The sequence below is a fragment of the Microtus ochrogaster genome, linkage group LG2, assembly GCF_000317375.1.
Source record: "Microtus ochrogaster isolate Prairie Vole_2 linkage group LG2, MicOch1.0, whole genome shotgun sequence".
Classification (NCBI taxonomy): Eukaryota; Metazoa; Chordata; class Mammalia; order Rodentia; family Cricetidae; genus Microtus; species Microtus ochrogaster.
The window spans coordinates 43,490,422-43,506,377 of NC_022028.1; the positions used below are offsets into that span (position 1 = coordinate 43,490,422).

At 41.0% G+C, this 15,956-nt stretch overlaps 1 protein-coding gene across 1 annotated transcript in view; it reads left to right on the forward strand.

The window, feature by feature from the left end:
- Nucleotides 1-1,802: 1,802 nt before the first annotated feature.
- The window catches only part of Zwint (ZW10 interacting kinetochore protein), a 21,603-nt gene continuing 7,449 nt past the window's right edge, over nt 1,803-15,956 (forward strand). The window contains exons 1-7 of the mRNA XM_005360168.3: nt 1,803-1,894; nt 2,639-2,729; nt 2,890-3,013; nt 3,170-3,336; nt 3,452-3,508; nt 3,792-3,931; nt 4,025-4,140. Of these exons, the coding sequence (XP_005360225.2) occupies nt 1,857-1,894; nt 2,639-2,729; nt 2,890-3,013; nt 3,170-3,336; nt 3,452-3,508; nt 3,792-3,931; nt 4,025-4,139 (732 nt within the window). The 5' untranslated portion in view covers nt 1,803-1,856 and the 3' untranslated portion in view covers nt 4,140. The remainder of the gene's footprint in view (nt 1,895-2,638; nt 2,730-2,889; nt 3,014-3,169; nt 3,337-3,451; nt 3,509-3,791; nt 3,932-4,024; nt 4,141-15,956) is intronic.

Here is a 15,956-nt window from a genome sequence, read left to right on the forward strand (position 1 = left end):
AGCTGACTGTTTTGCCTGTGTTATTTTTTTTTTTAAATAGGATACTCAGCAGCTCATTTTGGCTGGTTTGTTTTAAATTTTATTGATTTAATTTTCATGTTTACTCTGCCATTGAGGCCATCTAATTTCACATAGTACAATGCAGTGCGTCCATCTCCACAAGGCTGCCTGGCCTTTATTTTTTTCCACATCTCTAAATAATGACTTTGTGGATATTTGTTTATAGCATAAAAATGGCTTTTTGTATATGTTGTTCAACGTTCACCATAACCTAATTTTAGAATTTTTTAAAAATTAATCCCCCATTTAAAAGAAACTCTTTTTTTCCTTTCCAGTTCCTCTCATTAATTTGTCTGTTCCCCACTTCCGGTCCCCTCTCCCACCCCTTGGTCAAGTATTAATCTACTTTCAAAGATTTACCTTGCTTGGATATCTCATGCAAAAGAAATAATAAAATCTGCAGAGGTTTTCTGATACCTGGCTACCTGGTTCCTTTCACCCCATCGTTTCCAAGGCCTTTGCTAGTTTACCATACGAGGGCCCCAGTCCTTGTTATTACCAATTTGTATTACAGGGTGATATGTGCATCTCTTCATTCCCTCTATCAGGGCGCTTTTGTTCTACTTTCGGTTCTTACAGACTTTTGTGTATTGTAGGCATGTTGGGTTTATATCTTGATTTCTTTTGTAGTTATGCTTGGGAAATTCTGGCTCATTCCATAATCCTATGTTTAGCACTCTGAGGAAAGGCTTCATTGTTTTCAAAAGCACGTGCCATTCTGCCTTCCCAACAGCAACGCGAACGTTCCTCCTCCTCCACATTTGTACAACATCTTGTTTTCTGTACACTCTGCTCATCCTTTTGGAACATAAAGATAGGTTTTCTCACAAGCAAAGAGAGATTTACTTGCTTGTCTACTGTCCTAACATCCATTTCATTTCTCATCCTGGACTTATTTTTTCTAGCCATGAATTTTCTTCTAGTCATGCCTGGTAATAATTAAGTCAAGCTCAGATATTATAAAGGGAACAGAGTAACTTGCTTCATAGTCAATGTTGCAGCTTAGTTGGTCACGTACTTAAGTGATTGCTAAATCTCGTTCTTTTAATCTGCTAGATGACACTACAGCAGTGCTCAGTCCAGGGTTAATTATCATTGCCCCTCGAGGGCAACACTTCTTAGGGGTCTATCATCTTACCATAGATCATGCATCTTTCCATCCCGATTTGTGAAAACGGTAACTGATAGCGACTGCTTCATCTCCAAGCACCTTTATCAACCCCTTAGGAAAAATCCTGTTGCTCAGGATTTTTGAAGATTTCAAGAATTCTGCTGGCTCTAGGTTCTCAGGGGGGAAGTTTTCTCCTTCTGTACTCTGTTATTTCAGCTGTATCTTGTCAACACAGGAGAACCTGCTTGTTCGGCTGGGGTCTGGATAACATCTTTCAAAGCACAATATTTTGGACTCTTAGAATTTACTTATAAGACCAATATTCTTCAGCGTCCTGGAGGACAGCCACACTTCCTTTCTTTGGACGTAATAAGTTTAAAAAAGAAAACGTTAAAAAAACAAACAAACAAAAACAAACAACAACAAAAAAAAACCCTCTTCTCTCTGCAGCCACTGCCAGAACTGACACTGCTCGGCAGTACTGCCTATCGCGCAGGCGCAGAACCTGCAGCCCGCCCACAGGCTCCAGTCACATCTGCGTGTGCGTCAAGGGCGGGTCCGGAGTGGCCTATGGCCAATGAAAACAAGCTTCCCTTCCTTAGAGTCCCGCCCACCAACACAGAAGCCAATCGCTTGCCTCGGCGCGGAGTTTAGGAGCATCCCAAGGTGCTGCTCGCAGAGAGCTATGGCGGCTCCTGAGAAGCAGACGGAGGCTACCGAAGAGTGAGTGCGGGTCGGGGGGAGGGGCGAGCGGCTGGAGACGGTGGCGGCGACCGAAGTGTGAGTGCCGGGGGGGCAGGCGACTAGGGCAGCGGCTGGGGCTGTCGGGGCCGACCAAAGAGTGAGCGCGGGGGGTGGGGGCGTCTAGGCCGGCGGCTTAGGAGGGGCAATGCCACTCTAATTCGGGAGTGCGGCCTTTCAGCGACGGTGTCACCCTGTCCCAGGAGTTTGACCTCAGAGGGATGTTGTTTATCTGTAGCCCTGACTGCCCTAGAATTCGCTCTGTAGACCAGGCTGGCCTCTCACTCACAGAGATCCGCCTGCGTCTGCCTCTGGGATTAAAGGCCTGAGCCACCACCGCCCAGCAACAGTGGAATTTCTAGGCCTTTCTCTGCCTCAAAGTGATAAGAGACCCTTTCTGTCAGCGAGTATGAACCCTGACCCATTTCTATGAACGAGTCTGAGCCCTGAGCTCAGTCTAAGCAGGGAACATGGCGGGGGGTGTGGCTCCAGGGTAGCAGCTGTGAGGAGTCGCATCTACACCCTCCCCCCCTCCCTCCCCCTGAAGGGAGTCTGAGCCCTGCAGCTCTTTGTAAGCAGGGGACTGGGGGGTGTGGCTTCAGGGGGTGTGTCATGATTTGGGAGCTGCTTAAGGACTCAGAAGAAAGCCTTGTACAGTCCCTGACATTTATGCCTGTGCGCATGTCCTTTAGAGCTACTGTGCACGCCCTCACTTGTTTTCTACAGGGTCCTTGCTGAGGTAGAAGGCATTCTAGAACCTGTAGGCTTGCAGGAAGAAACAGAACTGCCAGCCCGGATCATGGAGGAATTCGTGAGGGTATGTATTAAGGTGGGACCCAGCATTTCAGTAGAGGCTGGTCCTAGGATTGCCTATTGAGATAGCGGGCAACACCGGTGAAGAACAAAGTGGAAGACAGTCTTGGCGTACAGTGCCCAAAGGTAAGGCTAGTCCCTGCTTCTCTCCTTGCTCTGAACAGAACTCCCGGAAGAAAGACAAGCTGCTTTGCAGCCAGCTTCAGGTAGTCAACTTCCTACAGAATTTTCTGGCTCAGGAAGATACCGCCCAGAGCCCAGACAATTTGCTTTCTGAAGACACAAGTCGTGAGTGTTTGTGGTGGGGTCTGATCTAAATGGTTGGAGAGGGACGATGTGACTTCTGTCTGTGTCTAGCTCATGGGAAGACTGTGGCCCAGGGTTATAGAAGGCCAGCTGCAGGCCATTCTCCCTCATGCACTTGTTCTTTGTGGCCCATCTTAGGCCAGAAGGCCACTGAAGCGAAAGAGCAATGGAAGGAACTGAAGGCTGTGTACCAGGATCACGTGGAAGCCATAAAATCTGCCCTGACCCAGGCCTTGCCCCAGGCAGAAGAGGCCCAAAGGAAGTACACTGAGCTCCAGGAGGCATACAAGCAACTCCAGACTAAGGTACACCTAGAAGACTTGAGAGAAGGAAAGCCCGGAGGGAGGAAGGGGTAAGCTGGGCTGGACTTAGCACTGTCTCCGAACCCAAACATAAGAAGTCATCATTTTCTCCCTGCAGAAGCAAGTACTTGAGGAAAAACTGGAAACAGCTCAGAAGCAGTGGCAGCTGCACCAGGTAGACTCCTTTCTCCAGGCTCTTCTCTGCCTCAAAGCAATAAGGGACCCTTTCTGTCAGCGAGTCTGAGCCCTGACCCCTTTCTGTCAGTGAGTCTGAGCCCTGAGCTCAGTCTAAGCAGGGGACATGGCGGGTGTGGCTCCAGGATAACAGCTGTGATGAGTCCTGTCTATACCCTCCCCCCGCTCAGAAGGGAGTCTTAGCTCTTTCTAAGCAGGGGACAAGGGGATGTGGCTTCAGGACAGCAGCCTGAGTTACCTGTGCACTCTCTCTGCCCCCTCAGAAGCGTATCCAGAAGCTGGCAGAGATTTCTGCAGAGGCTAAGGAACGTCAGGCGGGAACTCAGCAGAAGCTTGACCAATCGAATCAGGAACTTGAAACCTTGAAGCTGCAAGAGGGACAGGAAGAGGATAAGCTGCGCAGGTGAGGTGGGGATCTGGGTTGAAGCCTCAGGCAGTCCCCCTCACCCTTCCACCCCCCACACTCCTGTCACTTCACTCAAACTCTGTCCCTTAGGAACCAGACCTACCTCCAGCTGCTGTGTGCCCTGCAGAACAAGCCGCAGGTCCCCGAGGCGAAGCCCGAGGACAAAGATGTCAAGGGAAGTACCCTTCCACCTGAATCTCTGTAAGGTAAGCCGTCAGCTGACCCAGAGCAGAACAGTCCTTTAAAGGGAATTGAGGGAAGCCAGGGACTTGATCTGACTCTTTGCCCAGATTTTACATCAAGGCCAAAGGCCCACACCCTCCAGCGGGGGCTTCCTGGTTGACGGCTGTAAACACAAAGATCCTCCATCAGGTAGAACCGACTTAGAATTTGATGTCCTTTAATCCAAACCTGAAAGGAAATCCTCTACATCAGAACTTTACATCTGAGGGAACTGGAAGGGGGAGGATAGGGAAAACATGATTGTAAGATTTCTCTATCATTTATGAAAAGGTAATGCTGCGAAGTGTAGTTTAAGTTTTAGAAAATGCTATTCGTCATAATTGCCATTTGTTATTGTGCGAGGAAAACAGCTGTAGCCTCAATATAGTCTTTGTTTAATGTTTCCTATGGGTTTGGAATTCTTTATTTTCGCATTGTGTAATTTTATTTTTTTCTACTGGATTATGTTTGTTATTTTTTTTTCTATGTATGTGTTCTTGGTTTTCTGAGGTCCGAGAGAAGTGTGTTCAAGTTTTCAACTATGATTACTAATTTACTTATTGTTCTTCACAGTTCTGCTGAGCTTGCTGGTGCATTAACACTCACATGTTTATACTCATGTTCATTTGTACTTGAAATAGAGATTTTTTTTAATACTCATGTGACCTTGCCACTTCTCCTTGCTTACCTTTGTCTGGATCTCAGTTTTGAGTTTCAGTCCTTCTTACTCCGTTTTATTTGTCACTTGTATGCAACAGTTTTGTTAGAAAAAAAATAACGAGAGGGCGGGGCAAAGACATTCAATTAGGTCAGATCAAACCGAATTAAAATGCCCATCATTTTAAATACTGTGCTCTCGAGGGGCTGAGTGCATGGTGGGGACACAAGAAAGCAGAGAACACACGTGTTTCTCCTCTGGGAGCCCACTTACATACCCTGTGGGAGTGGTCTTATCCCCCTCCCTGGGGCATGCTGGGATTTGGAGTTTAGACCAATATACTCCCAGGCCAGGGGGGCTGGGATGGATACCAGTGGCTGGGCCTACTCTCCAGACTTAACAAGTTTTAGGGTTACTTTAAAAAAAATTGTTCAGTATTCTGGCTTTGTGGGAGCCTAGGCTGTTTGGATGTTCACCTTACTAGACCTGGAAGGAGGTGGGAGGTCCTTGGACTCCCCACAGGACAGGGAACCCGTCTTCTGATTGAGAGAGGGGGAGTTGATTGGGGAGGGGGAGGGATATGGGAGGCGGTGGCAGGGAAGAGACAGAAATCTTTAATAAATAAATAAATAATAAAAAAAATTTGTTCATAGTTTAAGAGGTCATAATTCTCAGTTCTATAAAAAAGGATTTCACATGTTGGGGGAATGTTATTTTCAGGTATGTGACTTTTGTTTATGCTGCATTTGTTTAACTCTGTGAAACTGATTCTTTGCCTGTCTAAAACACGTGATGGTCCTAATAAAGAATTGAACGGCCAGTAGCGAGGCGGGAGAAAGGATGTGTGGGGCTGGCAGATAGTGAGGATAAGTAGACGGAGGGATCTGAAGAGAGGAAGGAGCCGTGAGAGAACAAGGGGAGGAGGACGCCAGTGGCCACCCAGCCAGCCATGGAGTCAGAGTGAACATGGGCTATATATGCACAGGTAAGAAAAGAAAAATCCCAGAGACAAAAGGTAGTTGGGATACTTAACTTAAGAAAAGCTGTCTGGAAACAAGCCGAGCTTAGGCTGGGTGTTCGTAAGTAAGAATAAGCCTCTGTGTGTGTTTATTTGGGAGCTGGGTTTTGGGACCCCCCAAAAAACCAAAAGAATAAAATGTCACACAACATTCACGTTTGCCATTTTTAATATAATTTCTATTACTTTAATTTTCCTTGTGCCTTAGTTTTAATGTATTGTTTTATTTATTCCTCTTGTCCTTTTTCTTGCCTAGAAGCTCTTCTCTGTAAGATTAGCTATCATTAGCCTGAGGTTATGTATAAGAAATATTGATTTTTTTCTTAAACATTGAAAGAACCTGGGAGGCATTACTATTGATATATCATCTCACCTTCAATTAATAAAATACTGTTATTGATCATATTACTTCCAGTCTGTTTGTATTTTCACATATTAGAATTTTAGTTATTCAGTGCTATACTCATATCTACATATAAATTTACTGTTTCCTTTATCTTGATTTTACTTTTTGTTCCTTTCCTAGAATAACTTCATCATATAGGAATATCTCATAATTTCCTTTAAAGTTGGTCTTATTACTTCTGTTGCTGTGAAGAGGCACTGTGACGAAAGCTGCTTAGAAAGGAAAGCATTTAGCCTAGGTCTTCCTTATGGTTTCAGAGGGTGAGTTCATGACCCATTCAGGGGGCACTGGAGCAGGCAGTCAGGAATGGCGCTGGGGCTGCAGCTGAGCTCTTACTTTGGTCAATAAGCAATAGGCAGAGAGGAGAGACTGGGTCCATTGGCTGGCCTTTTGAAACCTCACCGCCCACTCCCTGTGACATATCTCCAAAAGGCAACACCTAATTTTTCTCTAAACAGTTGTGCCAACTAGGAACCAAACGTTCAAATCTATGAGCCAGTAGGTCCATGCTCACTCAAGCCACCACAAAGTACAAAGACTGTATGACTTGAACATTTTGTTTCATCCTCAAGGTATTGCCTCATTGTTTACTATGAGAAATCAGCTGCACATTTCAAAGCTCTTTGGGCTTATTTTCCTTCTGAATTTCTTTTTTTAACTTTATCAAGGTAAAATAGAAAAGCAGTACATAGTATTAAGGTTTACAATGTGTTTTGATATATGTATATGTTGTGAAATGACCAAATCAAACCCAATAATATTTATTCACCTTTCTGCATTGAGAGTACTGAAGATATACTTTGTTAGCAATTTTTAAGAGTACAATAAATCAACCTATTACTCTGTTACACACAGTAGATTGCCAGAACTCATTCATGGGGTCTTGCTGGCTACTTTGTCATTTTATTATGTTGTGAATAGTTTTTTTTGGATTTTGCTATTAATTGAGAAAATACCTGTCTTTTTACATTCTAGAATAGGCCCAGCCTTGTGTTATTCTACAGAAGCATAGTTTTTTAAAATGTCATTGTAATCGTATGTTGCTATCCATTATTCAATCATCTGTTTTTGAATTTTCATTTCAAAATATTATATTAGAGCCCAGTATACTTTAATTTTATGTCTTAAGAATGATGGGCACAGAAATCTTGTCATCATTGTTGGCTATGTTCCTAGTTTACAATTCTCATACACTGCCAACATTTCGTGCTACCTTTTGTTTATGTTTGAGTAATCTTACTGTGAGCTCTCCATATCCTGACCTTTGTCTTTGACAACACTTTGTACCTCGTACACAGTTGAAAGGATTCTGCCAGCAGCTAATGGGAATTACCAGTGTGTTGGGAAGGGCGCTGCTTGTTTGTCCCCGCCACCCAGCCACGAAATAAAAACTCATCAAACCATATTATTTGCAATACTGTTTGGCCAATATCTTAAGCATATTTCTGGCTAAACTCATATCCTAAACTAACCCATCTCTATTACTCTGTATATTGCCACATGGCTGTAGCTTACCAGCTAAAGTTCCCATCATCTGTCTCAGGCAGCAGATCCATAGCTTCTCTTAACTCTGCCTTCCTCCTCCCATGCTATAGGCCAAGCCAGTTTTCTTTATTCATTAAACAGTAAATTCAACACATAGACAGAAGGACCATTTCCCCTTTTCTGGAAGGGTTTAACTTTAACATAATAAAATTACATATAACAAAACAGGTATCAAACAAGAATTACAGTTACAATATTTATATCTACTTTATCTTTTATTATAACTAAAGAAAGCTATAACTATAAATTCTTAACTCCATCAAAGACTCCAGAAAGATACAATATTACCTAAGCAAACAAGAAAAAAGCAACTTTTAAAACTCTAGAAATGACAGAGACATCTCGCTGCCTGGACAGTCACCCAAAGTTCCTCTGTACCGTTGGGGCATCCATCTTCAGCCTACAGGCCAATAGTATTTGGCAGACTTTTCCATGAAGAAGGAAATTTCAAAGATAGTTCTGCCTGTATTGGCAAACTGCCAGTCAGTTTCTTCTGTGTCCTGCAGAATGTCTGGCGGATTCTTTCATGAAGCAGGAATGGTAAAGGATGGTCTCACCTTTAGGCAAGCTCAGCTGTCATTTCTCAGTTCAGGCAAGAGCAGTTTCTTTCTCGAATGGCTAACCAACTCCATGAGGAGCCTCTTCAATGCCTATCTTCCTCTTAAAGTAATTGGTGAAGATGTGTCTCACTGCCATGATAAGCCTTAAGTTTTTAAAACATTTTAAGTTCCATATTCTGAAGGTTTCTGAAAGATTAGAAGAATACCTATCCATCCGAAATACATCTAGAAAATCTAACATGACTACAAGCTTGACTATTAATAGATGATTACCTATTAACCTATATTTCTTAATTATACATTACATTTTTAAATGAACTGCACAATCAATACTTTAATCAACAGCATATATGTGTGTGTGTGTGTGTGTGTGTGTGTGTGTATTTTTCATTATACATAGCCATCCAAGTTCGCACTCCCCTCCTTTTATTCCATCCACTTACCCTTCCACCCCCCGTCCACACCTCAGAGAGGGTAAGGCACACTGGTTTGGGGAAGGTCCAAGGCCCTCCCTATTATGTCTAGGCTGAGCAAGGTATCCATCGTACAAGCAGTAGGGATAAATCCTGGTGCCATTGCTAGTGGCCCCTCAGTCTGCCCAGCCATGCAACTGTAAATCACATTCAGAGGGACTAGTTTGGTCCTATGCTTGTTCCTTCCCTGTCTGGCTAGAGTTGGTGAGCTTCTATTAGACTGTTTCCGTTGGTGTACCCATCGTGGTCTTGACCTCTTTGCTCATATTCTCATTCTTCCCACTCAAAAATTTTAAAGTACATACTTTTGCTATTCTTTACATCTGCATCCTACCCTAGGTTATATTCCTGGTCTCCAGATGGGTTTTTGTCTTTCTCATTAGCATTTTCTAAGGAGCTTTTATTTCTATTGTTTATTTTTCTAAACTCTAGATTTAGACTGAGGCTCCAACTCAGTATGCACAAGGCTCTACATTTAATCCATAGCTCTACAAAACAAGGGATATGACAGGATATTTCAAACCTTGGCCTTTTTACTGCCTTTTTTTTCTTTTAATGAAATCTTTTTTTTAAAAAAGTATTTACTTTCTTGTAGCATATATTTTTATTATTTGCATAATTTAGACAATATTTGGTAAATGAAGGACAAATGTCCTTTCTTTCCTGTGGAGGGTTGTCTGTTTTATTGAGGCATTATCATTTTATAAATTTGTTCTTCCAAACTTAGTTATCCAAAAGTATACCAAATTATATGTCATTGGAAATTCCTGCTAACTTTGAAAATGGAAAATTTTTGTTCACACACTGTTAGTCCTCACCTTTCTGAGATGAATATATTTCATCCCTATCTTACAGAATATATGTAACTTGCATTAAGCTGTCTTCTCTTTGAACTTCTTCATGTCTTTGTTATGCTAAGTTTTGAAATACTAGTGGAGTGTGAAATTGATACGTTGATTTAATCATTACTCCTAGCACAGTCTTTGAGTCACCAGTTTGATAGGTAGATTGTTGGGCTCGGAAAACCTTGCTGTTTGGATTCACAGTCTATTAACTAGCAAACATGCTCCATGGAAACACTGCACTAGAATCAACATCACTTATGTGTTTTGAAGTCTTTGCCAAATTTCTTTTGAGAAACATAAATTATTTTACTTTGGTTGAATTAATTTTAAAAAAGTCCTGAAAGAGATTTTTTTTTCTTTGTGATACACTGTCTCTCACTTTGTAGTCCAGAATGGCCTTGAATTCATATCCTCCTTCCTCAGCATGGCTAGGATTATAGCTGTTCGCCAACACATCTGCCTTAAAGACTTCTTTGTGGAATCTATAATATATTAAAGACTGATGCCATATTTTTATCCCTCTATCAAATTATGTCAGAATTTGACTAGTCTAAAATTTTTTATGCTAAAATTTTTGTGTCATTGTGGGCCTCAGCCATAGATTATGTTTTGCATGTATGTGGAGAGAAAATGATATCTTGAGGCAGAGCCTGGTCTCCATATATGTGAATCAGACACTAGTAGTAAATGGTTAATTTAGAACAATCTGTTTAACAAAGCTTAGTATTATATCTTAGTGAAGCATGATTAATAAAAACTTAGGGTCAGAAATTGGGGTTCAACCTGAAGATCTGAAAAGCAAAACAGCCAGCCACTGGCTCATACCTTGACCTCAGTCTGAAATGGTGATTCTGTCTCCAGGAATCTCAGAATGAGACTGTGTTCCTGAGAATGGTCTCCCTCCATCCTACATTTCTCTCTAGGGCTGGGATTAAAGGCGTGTACCACTGGGATTAAAGGTGTATGTCGTTGTGCCTACTGGGATTAAGGGTCTGTAAGGCTGACCAGTGGGACTGTTTACTCTCAGATCTTCAAGAAGTCTTTATTTATTAAAATACAATAGAAATGCTACTACATCTTAGTTTTTGTTTTGGTAACCCCACAATTGTTAGAAATAGATGTGCTCTTTCTAATTTGAAAACCTTTATTCATAACAATAGTTGCATTGCCTATTTCAATGTGCCATGTACAACCTGACAGAAAATAAGAGTAGGAACACTAAACTCAGTATGTGAATTCAACTACAGAGATGCATAATACATGGACATATATGGTGTATGTCCATGCATACATGCTTTGGGCAGAGAACCAGATTAAGATGGACCAAGGATATTACTCCTTTCTTAATATTAGGTTTCTGTTCTCAGATACAGATCCAGTCAGCAGACATTTATCTCCATATTCCTCTGTGCAAGACCACACATAATTTTGTCATCACAAATCAATATATGCTATGTTTTGTGGCAGATATTTACTGTATACTATTGACGGAAGAATAACTAGAGAGCTGGGGGCAGTGTTAGCTCGGTTTCACACATGTAATTACCCAGAGAAAACATCAAATATTTATTGAAGGTACTGTATGTTGAACTTAAGTCCTGAGCATTGAAGACAGTGGTCCTGTACTCTCCAGGTTAGAAATAGGGGAAAAAAATCAGAAAAGCAAATTCTATCCAAAAACGGTAATACCTTGCACCATTTAAGACTAAGAAAGCAAACGTTTTGGCCACATCCAGGATCATTACGTTTGTCAGGGTGAAGAAACGTCAGGGATGGAATAAAGGAGTGAGAGACGGGTGCGATCAGAAACACCAGGAGCCAAGCAGAGCTTGGAGCATGGGTTCTAATACAGATAGTACGGCAACAGACGTAGTGAGTCTCTAAGAGCCTGTGCCATCATGGCGCCATAGAGTCAGAGCCTTAACCCAGAATGTAGAGAGCCTATTTAAGAAAGTTCCTACTTTGGCAAAATATCTTCAGTTGCATTTTAATTTGTGGAAGTCATGCCATCAGTGTTTCAGTTGTTGGCAAAATGGGCATCAGTAAAGAAAAACACTAATGCTTCCATCCGAATAGCTTTTGGGTACTTTGGGTACAATGTAATGACATAGTACCACTGAAATCCACTTCAAGCAATTAGATACCAAATGAAAGCAGCATTGGAGTGGTATCACAATGGAGCCTCTTATTTTGCAATGTTGCTATGTTAAAAAACCTGCTCTTAAAGAATACAGTGCAGCTTTGAGCTACAGCATATTATTTTCAGGGATAATGACTAAGGCAGTTGAATGACTCTTATTCCTAGATGGTGAGCTGGTGATAGTTACTAGTTAAAAAAAGGTACCTATGGCAAACCACCTACTTTTGCAGTTGATACTTCATGAAAATAGTTACTAAGAGCTCATGAATGTTGGGAAACATTTTGAGCAATGCAGAATTACTCATTGAGTCTAGGTAATGATAATCTACCTATCAAGGACGTAGGAATTAGTTGGATATGTGAAGGGAAAAGAACCACCATCTGTATATAAACATTAAGTACGAGCTGTGCTTACATATTATTTAGACAGTAGGTGTGCTTTGTCAGTGTGTCGAACATCTTTAATACTTAGATTCAGCAATATTCTTAGATTTTTTAAATTTAAAGCCAAGAAGAAATTTCAAGTATCTCTGTCACTCTTGGTACTTAGAGATAAGTTTTTTAAAAATTATTTTGGGAAATGAATTAAATATTTTTGGTGGCATCAAGGAGATGGCTCAGTTGGTAGTGTGCTTCCTGTGTAAAGCATGAGGACCAGAGTTCAGTCCCTTGAATCTGCTGTAAGTACACTAATCATGGTGACAGAAGTCATTTCGAATCTCAGTTTTACAGGTGAAGGCAGGTGTATTCCTGAGGCTCTGAATCGGCAAGCTATAGGTTCAGTGAGTAACTATCTCCTCCATACAAAGTAAACATCAGCTGAAGAGGAATGACACCGAAGACTGTCCTTTGAAATCCACACACGTGCATGCACACTGATGCACAAACACATTCACATGCATACAAATTATTTAAGGGAATACTTGGTACCATTATGGGAATTTTTCTTACCTTCATCTCTTTTTCACAGTTTCAGAGATACTTAGTAACTAGTTTACTACCTCAGTTAAGCCACATTGGTAAGCTGGGTGGTTTTTAAAAGAGTAAGAGTTACTAGAAAAATGTTTCACAGCCAGGAAAGTAAGGGTAGTAAATAGGTCATTTACTAAGCATCTTTGTCAATGTTTTGTTGCTATGGTGTCTGTGATAAATAGGTTGAAGGAACCCAAATATGGGCTCATGATTTCAGACTGCAGTTCTTTTTTTCATGCTTCTGGGGATGTAAAGGGGTTCTGGGACTCTGATGCTGTGGGTATCGTTGCAGAAGGGTGTGATGGAAGAGAGTGCCTCACCTCACAGCAACTAGGAGAGGGAGGGCACATGTATGTCTATGTGTGCATGCTACTAAGTGCAAACACAGCTATATACTTAAAGGCACCCCAGTGACCCACTTCCTCCTGTTAGGACCCACCTCCCAATCCATTCAGCTGGATTGATCCATTGGTGAATGTTAAGCCCTTGTGATCCACTCACCTCTCCACCAGGTCCTAGGACTTCAGCATCCAAGCTGTTTTGTGTTCTATTTCATATCTATTATACAATGATAACTATAGATTGTGTATCTTTTGAGGAAAGTTAAACAGGTATTTCATATGTCCAGAGCATAACTTTTGTATCTAATTAAATATATCTTGGAAAATTGTATTCACCAAAAGTACAATGTGATTTAAGGTAAATATTTGTATCAAATTACCTTTCCATAAAATACAAGCATGTTTAACATTTTTTATTTAATATTACTTTGTAAATTTAGTTATGAAGCTGGTGCATTATGTTTTTTAGGTGTCTAGTCTAATATAGAAGAATTTTATATATGTATAAAATTGTGCATAGGTGTATACATATGTAGTGTGTGTGTGTGTGTGTGTGTGTGTGTGTGTGTGTGTGTGTGTGTGTGTGAACTCCCAGGCATCTTCCTTCTTACTGTATTCTGCTTTATTTTGTGAAGACTCATTTCACTCGTGAAGACATCTGGAAACTACAGGAATCTTGTCTAACTTTGTTGCAGTCTAGGTTACTATCAGTAGTTTACTCTGTTTGTTTTGTATTGGAGTTTTTATGCATTTGTTTATGAAGAAGCTAAATGACTGCTTGGTTCAATTTTTAAATTGTGTCAGGACACGTGTTTACATTCTATGTTATGGTGTATTTCAAGAGATGTTTGCTGCTTTAGAAGATTTTCTGAATTTAACATCATTAAAGTTTTGTGAGAATATGTATTTTATTTAGTCATTTGAAGTACATGTAATGCTTCCCACATGGCTAATGGATCATGTAAACAACAGTATTAAATATGAATTTTCTTCAGGTATGACTATCTTCACAGCCTGAGCTTTGCAGAAACTGTGGATAAAGTGTCTTTATCCTTATAGCAAATCCTCCTAAGCTTTTCTCCTTTATTCCTCTCTGTGCTTAAATAGTGGATACTGGAGACTGGGAGGGGAGGCTCCCCAAATAGAGGGAGTCCAGGTTCTCCAGTCTTGCAAGAAATAGCACTGGTACGGACAGTTGTGCTGGGCTGCCCAGGAATTGGAAGAGGCAGGGTGTACATTATATGCTGCCTCCGGAAGAGTTATATCACTTGCAGACATTCTGATATCTCCAAGCAAATATTTTGGAAAAATCCCATTTCTGTTGGTGCTAATACTTTTTTCCTCAATATGAGAAGCTTCAAGGATTATTCATGTCTGGTTTTAAAATAATATAGGATTCAGGTGGATTCTGTGTGCATTAAATTCTGTCCTCCCAAAAATGATGTAAAATGGTATTGCCACATTGTCTGCTCTACTGTTTCCTTCAAGTGGCCTTTATGGTAAAACACAAAGCCCTAAGTGCTTTGATGAAATCATTACTGAACTGCTTGTATCCTTAAATATCTCATAAGTACTAAACACTGTGTTCTCAGAACTGAATGCCACATTGAATCAGTTACATCATCCTTGGGAAGATGTCTTAAATTCCTAATCCCCTCACATACTGGGAGCTTTAGTGTGCCAGTGAATGCTGCTGCTGCTGCTGCTGCTGCTGCTGCTGCTGCTGCTGCTCCCTGACCTGATTTGTTAAAGTTTGTAAAGGAGGGAAATAGCTGGCATCCTCCTTTTGAGTGTGATGTCTTCTAGCTTCCTTGAGAAGAGTGTTGACTGATTGCTCTGTCTTTGAGTCACTTTGCACGGGCTTCCACCCTCTACATCCATGTAGTGTCTGCTCTTCTTTACGTTCCATGTCACTCCTATGTCCATGACACTCATCATGAGTTACATGACACGTACTCTTTTCTATTCTCCTCTTGAAGATGTCATACTTAAATGGAAAGTTTCCTTTCTTAAAGATCTTTTATTGCATATGGATATTTTTGTTTGTTTATATGCCTGTGTAAAATGTGTGTACTATACCCAAGGAAACTAGAAGAGTGTGTTGAAGCCCTGAGAACTGTAGTTACAGAAGACTGTTAGCGGCCATACTGGTGTTAGAAATTGAACCTGAATCCTCTGGAAGATGAACCAGTCCTCCTAACTGCCATGCCATCTGTCTTCCTAGCCCTTCAGTGCAACATTTTTGAGGTTGCAATGATTTCCTTTTGTCTACTTTTAATATTTGCTTTTTTGATTGTTCTTAAATAATTTTTATTTTATGTGTATGAGTGTTTGCTTGTATGTATGTATGTGTTCCTTTTATGCTTCTGGCTCTAGAAGGAATCATTGAGTCTCTTGGAACTCAATGATAGAGACACTTGTGACCTCCCAAATGGGTGCTGAGAAATAACTAAACTTGGGTCTTCTGTAAGGGAGCCAATACTCCTGCCTGCTGATCCGTTTGTCTCTCCAGACCCTTAGTGTTTGCTTTGTGATGATTCTCTGTTTCAGTCCCGTCTGGTCTGTCATCTCTCTTTCTTCTCCTTACTTCCCCCTAAACTTAAAAGTCTGTCAGATGCTTGCAGAAAGTTTTCTGTAAACTTTACTTTTGACCCTGAATTAATTGATGTAGGAGATTTTATTTACCTATAAACATCCCAAGTGTAATGCCTGTGATTAATAATTGAAGATGTTGACTTTTTTCAATGTCTTTTCTAAATATCTCAAAGTAATTGAGTTGCCATAAAATACCATAGAGGTGCAAATGCTGGGAAGTCTTTGGTAAGCGATGTCTTTTCTGCAT